The 4,039-nt window shown below is 61.5% G+C and overlaps 1 protein-coding gene across 1 annotated transcript in view; it reads left to right on the top strand.

The window, feature by feature from the left end:
• Window positions 1–1,648, top strand: part of EXOSC5 (exosome component 5) — a 7,812-nt gene extending 6,164 nt beyond the window's left edge. The window contains exons 4-6 of the mRNA XM_032974089.2: window positions 1–98; window positions 663–752; window positions 1,143–1,648. The exon at window positions 1–98 is cut by the window's left edge and continues 43 nt beyond it. Coding sequence (XP_032829980.1) covers window positions 1–98; window positions 663–752; window positions 1,143–1,235 — 281 coding nt within the window. The 3' untranslated portion in view covers window positions 1,236–1,648. The remainder of the gene's footprint in view (window positions 99–662; window positions 753–1,142) is intronic.
• Window positions 1,649–4,039: the final 2,391 nt, after the last annotated feature.

Below are 4,039 nucleotides of genomic sequence, written 5' to 3'. Positions count from 1 at the left end.
ACGCGGGGCTCGCGCTCCGCTGCCTCTTCTGCGGCGTGGCCTGCGCCATCGCACGCGACGGCACCATCGGCCTCGACCCCGACGCTAGGGCAGAGAAGGTGAGGAGGTCACCGGGGGGTCGCGAACCCCGGCCAGGCCGCCCTGGGCGCCCAGCGGTGAAGGCCGTGGCTGGGTGAGGCCGCGGCTGAGTGAGGCCGTGGCTGGGTGAGGCCGTGGCTGGGTGAAGCCACGACTGGGTGAGGCCGTGGCTGGGTGAGGCCGCGGCTGGGTGAGGCCGCGGCTGGGCGAGGCCGCGGCTGACTGAGGCTGTGGCTGACCGAGGCCGCGGCTGACCGAGGCCGCGACTGAGCGAGGCCGTGGCTGGGCGAGGCCGCGGCTGGGTGAGGCCGCGGCTGGGTGAGGCCGCGGCTGGGTGAGGCCGCGGCTGACCGAGGCCGCGGCTGGGTGAGGCCGCGGCTGGGTGAGGCCGCGGCTGACCGAGGCCGTGGCTGGGTGAGGCCGCGGCTGGGTGAGGCCGCGGCTGACCGAGGCCGCGGCTGGGTGAGGCCGTGGCTGGGTGAGGCCGCGACTGAGTGAGGCCGCGGCTGGGTGAGGCCGCGGCTGAGCGAGGCCGCGTGCGAGCCAGACTGTTGGCTCACTCCGCGTGGCCGCCCTCTCCGCAGGAGGGCCGAGCGCTCGTCACGCTCGCCCTGGACAGCAGCGGCAAGAACGTCCTGGCATCGTCCACCAAGGGGCGACTCGACGCCACCGAGGTAGCCACACTCACCCTCGCCACATGAACGTGGAATTACCACCACCGGCTCGGTGGACGAGTGTCGCACCCCCCCCCATCGTATGCAGCGACAGGGTGCTGGGCTTTCTCCGCGGCTTCCGGTTTTTCCCTCTCCACATTCGGAATCGACGTCACACATTCGGAGTGTTCGGCTGCAGTGAATTTCCACGTGGTGACGATAAAGCCCCTTCCTTCGGCGATCGTTTGTGGTGGCCAGGTCGCCTCTGACAAAGAGCCACGTAGCCGAGTGAGGCCTTACCTGGTAAAATAAAATATCGTTTAGTTAATTAAACGGCAAGTTGCTGCCTGTGTAGAGACTGTGATCTGATGATCGATGATTTCTGGCCCCCCCTCCTCCCCCGCACCCCAGTATCAGCGCTGCTTGGCGCTCAGCCGGGAAGCGTCCACCAAAGTTTTTGAGTTTTACCGCGACTCCATCAGCAGGCGCTACTCCAAGTGCTGAAGACCGACGCGCGGAGACACGGAGACGTGGAGACACGGACACGTGGAGACACGGAGACATGGACGCACGGAGACACGGAGACACGGACACGCGGAGACACGTACACGCAGAGACACGGACGCGCGGAGACGCGGACACCCGGACACGCGGACACCCGGACACCCGGACACCCGGACACCCGGACACGCGGACACGCGGAGACGCCGCCGGCAGTTGAACGGAGAACGGCTGTGGCGGCTGTTCCGTAACTCTAGCCGCGCGGTCAGACGCGCTGACCTGAACGCGCGACGCCGGCCGGATCACTGAACGTTTGTGTGTCGATGTTTTTTTTATATATTTGTTGAGGAAAGCGGCGGCGGCGGACTGCCATGTTTTGCAAGAGGCGTTTTAATAAATGACTTGTTGTTAATAAATGACTTGTTGAAAATGATTGTAGCGGTCGCCGGGGTTTTAGTTCTTCGTAGGCGAGAGGTGGAATTTCAAACCAGGAATCTGGGGGGGGGGGCTTTGTGTAACTACATCGCCTGGTGTACAGGAGGTCGTGGGTTCGAACCCGGCCCTGACGCCTGCTGTATATTTGGAGTTTGTGTGGTGGTGAAATGTTAACTACATCGCCTGGTGTACAGGAGGTCGTGGGTTCGAACCCGGCCCTGACGCCTGCTGCTGTATATTTGGAGTTTGCGTGCTCGCGCTTTCTCCCCGTGGTTGCGTGGATTTCTCTCCGGGCCCTCCGGTTTTCCCTCGACATTTAGAGTCGCCATGCGTTTAGCAGTATTTGGCTGCAATACGTATCCACGTGATGATGATGAAGCCCCTTTTTTGGGGCTATCTTTTGTGATGGCCACGGCGCTTCCGGTAAAGAGCCACACAGCTCAGTGGGACCTTACCTGGTAAAAATGTAAACGAATAACTCGGGCCCTACACCAACACGGAACAATGTAGTCCATGTATGGCGTCAAGTGATACAATTTCCGTTGTAAAATACTCCAGGTATGGGCACAGTCCCCCCCCCCCTTTTCCCCACCTTGGATCCAGCATGAACGCCAACAATTGCCCAAGCTCTGTGGTCCTACATGAGGACGTTTGGCCAACTCCCATTGACGAGTTGTTGATACGTGTGTGTGTGTAATCGAGAGAGAGCGCACTACGTGTGCCCGGGTTGTGGGCTGGTCTGATGTAGCGTGGGCTGGTGTGGGTGGTGTGGGTGGTGTGGGTGGTGTGGGTGGTGTGGGGTGGTGTGTGGTGGTGTGGGTGGTGTGTGCTGGTGTGGTGTGTAGTGGTGTGGGTGGTGTGGGCTGTGTGGGTGGTGGTGTGGTGTGGGTGGTGTGTGGGTGGTGTGGGTGGTGTGTGGGTGCTGTGGGGTGCTGTGGGGTGGTGTGGGTGGTGTGTGGTGGTGTGGGTGGTGTGTGGTGGTGTGGGTGGTGTGGGCTGGTGTGGTGTGGGTGGGGTGGGCTGGTGTGGTGTGGGTGGTGTGTGGGTGGTGTGCGGGTGGTGTGGGTGGTGTGTTGGTGTTGTGTGGTGGTGTGTGGTGGTGTGGGTGGTGTGAGCTGGTGTGTGGTGTGGGTGGTGTGGGCTGGTGTGTGGTGGTGTGGGTTGTTTATTTAATCCCCGGCTAATAGCCCAAGCCCGCGGCCCTCGCGGTGCCCGCTGCCGACAGCGCTGCCCGAGCCATGGGGTTGGTTCTTGTGGCCGGGACCGCAGCTGGCGCCGTGCTGCGCGCCACTCGTTTTGAGAGCCCACGCGGGTTTTAAGAGGGGGGGGGGGGGGCTGTGCGGCCAGCCAGAACTTCCCCGTCGCCTCCGTGCCCCCCCCCCCCCCCGATTAAGCAAGCCCCGCATCTGCTCCCAGTTTAGCTCCACGTGCTTTATTCTTTTTTTTTATTTGCCGTGAAAGTGAAACGCGAGCGTCACGTTGCTGTGGCCCGCTGTTGCGTGTGTGCGTGTCAGCCTCCAATGAGTAGCTGGTGCCGTGTGTGTGTGTTTGTGTAAACATCCCCACGAGGGAGACAAAGGCGGCCGGGCGTGATGCCGGCCACCCACCCCCTCGTGCCTTCATAGGTGCCCGATAACAGCACTTGTCCCGACAGTCTTGTTAGGGTCTTGATTTGAAGCTTTCGTGACTCCATACTCTTTGGTTCTTTCGATAAAGTCACGGAGTTAGAAATGAAATCAAACCAAACACGTCTGTTGGGGCTATACGGGGCAATCTTCGTGTGAGTCTATGCAGGTTGCATGGGGAGCGGTGGTGTAGTGGTTAGCGCTACGCTGCGCCGTGAACCTGGCCAACCGAGTTCGATTCCCGCTCACGGCCAACGCCGGTGATTGCGCTTATCTGAACCGGTCCCGGACTTCCCTTTAGGTCGACTCGGCCTCAAATGAGTAGCTGGTGCGGTGTGTAAATATCGCCACTAGGGAGACAAAGGCGGTCGGGCGTGGTGCTGGCCACCCACCCCCTCGTGTGTGTAGGGTGTGGGTGTGTGTGTGTGTGTGGGGTGTGTGTGTGTGGGATGTGTGTGTGTGGGATGTGTGTGTGTGGGATGTGTGTGTGTGTGGGGTGTGTGTGTGTGGGGTGTGTGTGTGTTGGGTGTGTGTTTGGGGGGGGTGTAGCGGTTAGCGCGCTGCGCTATGAACCTGGCGATCCGGGTTCGATTCCCGCTCACGGCCAACACCAGTGACGATTATCTGAACCGGTCCCGGGCCTCCCCTAGGTCGACTTAGCCTCAAATGAGTACCTGGTGCGGTGTGTAAACATTGCCACTAGGGAGACAAAGGCGGTCGGGCGTGGTGCTGGCCACCCACGCCCTC

The sequence above is a fragment of the Petromyzon marinus genome, chromosome 53 (assembly GCF_048934315.1).
Source record: "Petromyzon marinus isolate PM22_M1 ecotype Great Lakes invasive population chromosome 53, UKy_Petmar_22M1.pri1.0, whole genome shotgun sequence".
Classification (NCBI taxonomy): Eukaryota; Metazoa; Chordata; class Hyperoartia; order Petromyzontiformes; family Petromyzontidae; genus Petromyzon; species Petromyzon marinus.
This window is presented reverse-complemented; position numbering and strand designations above follow the sequence as displayed.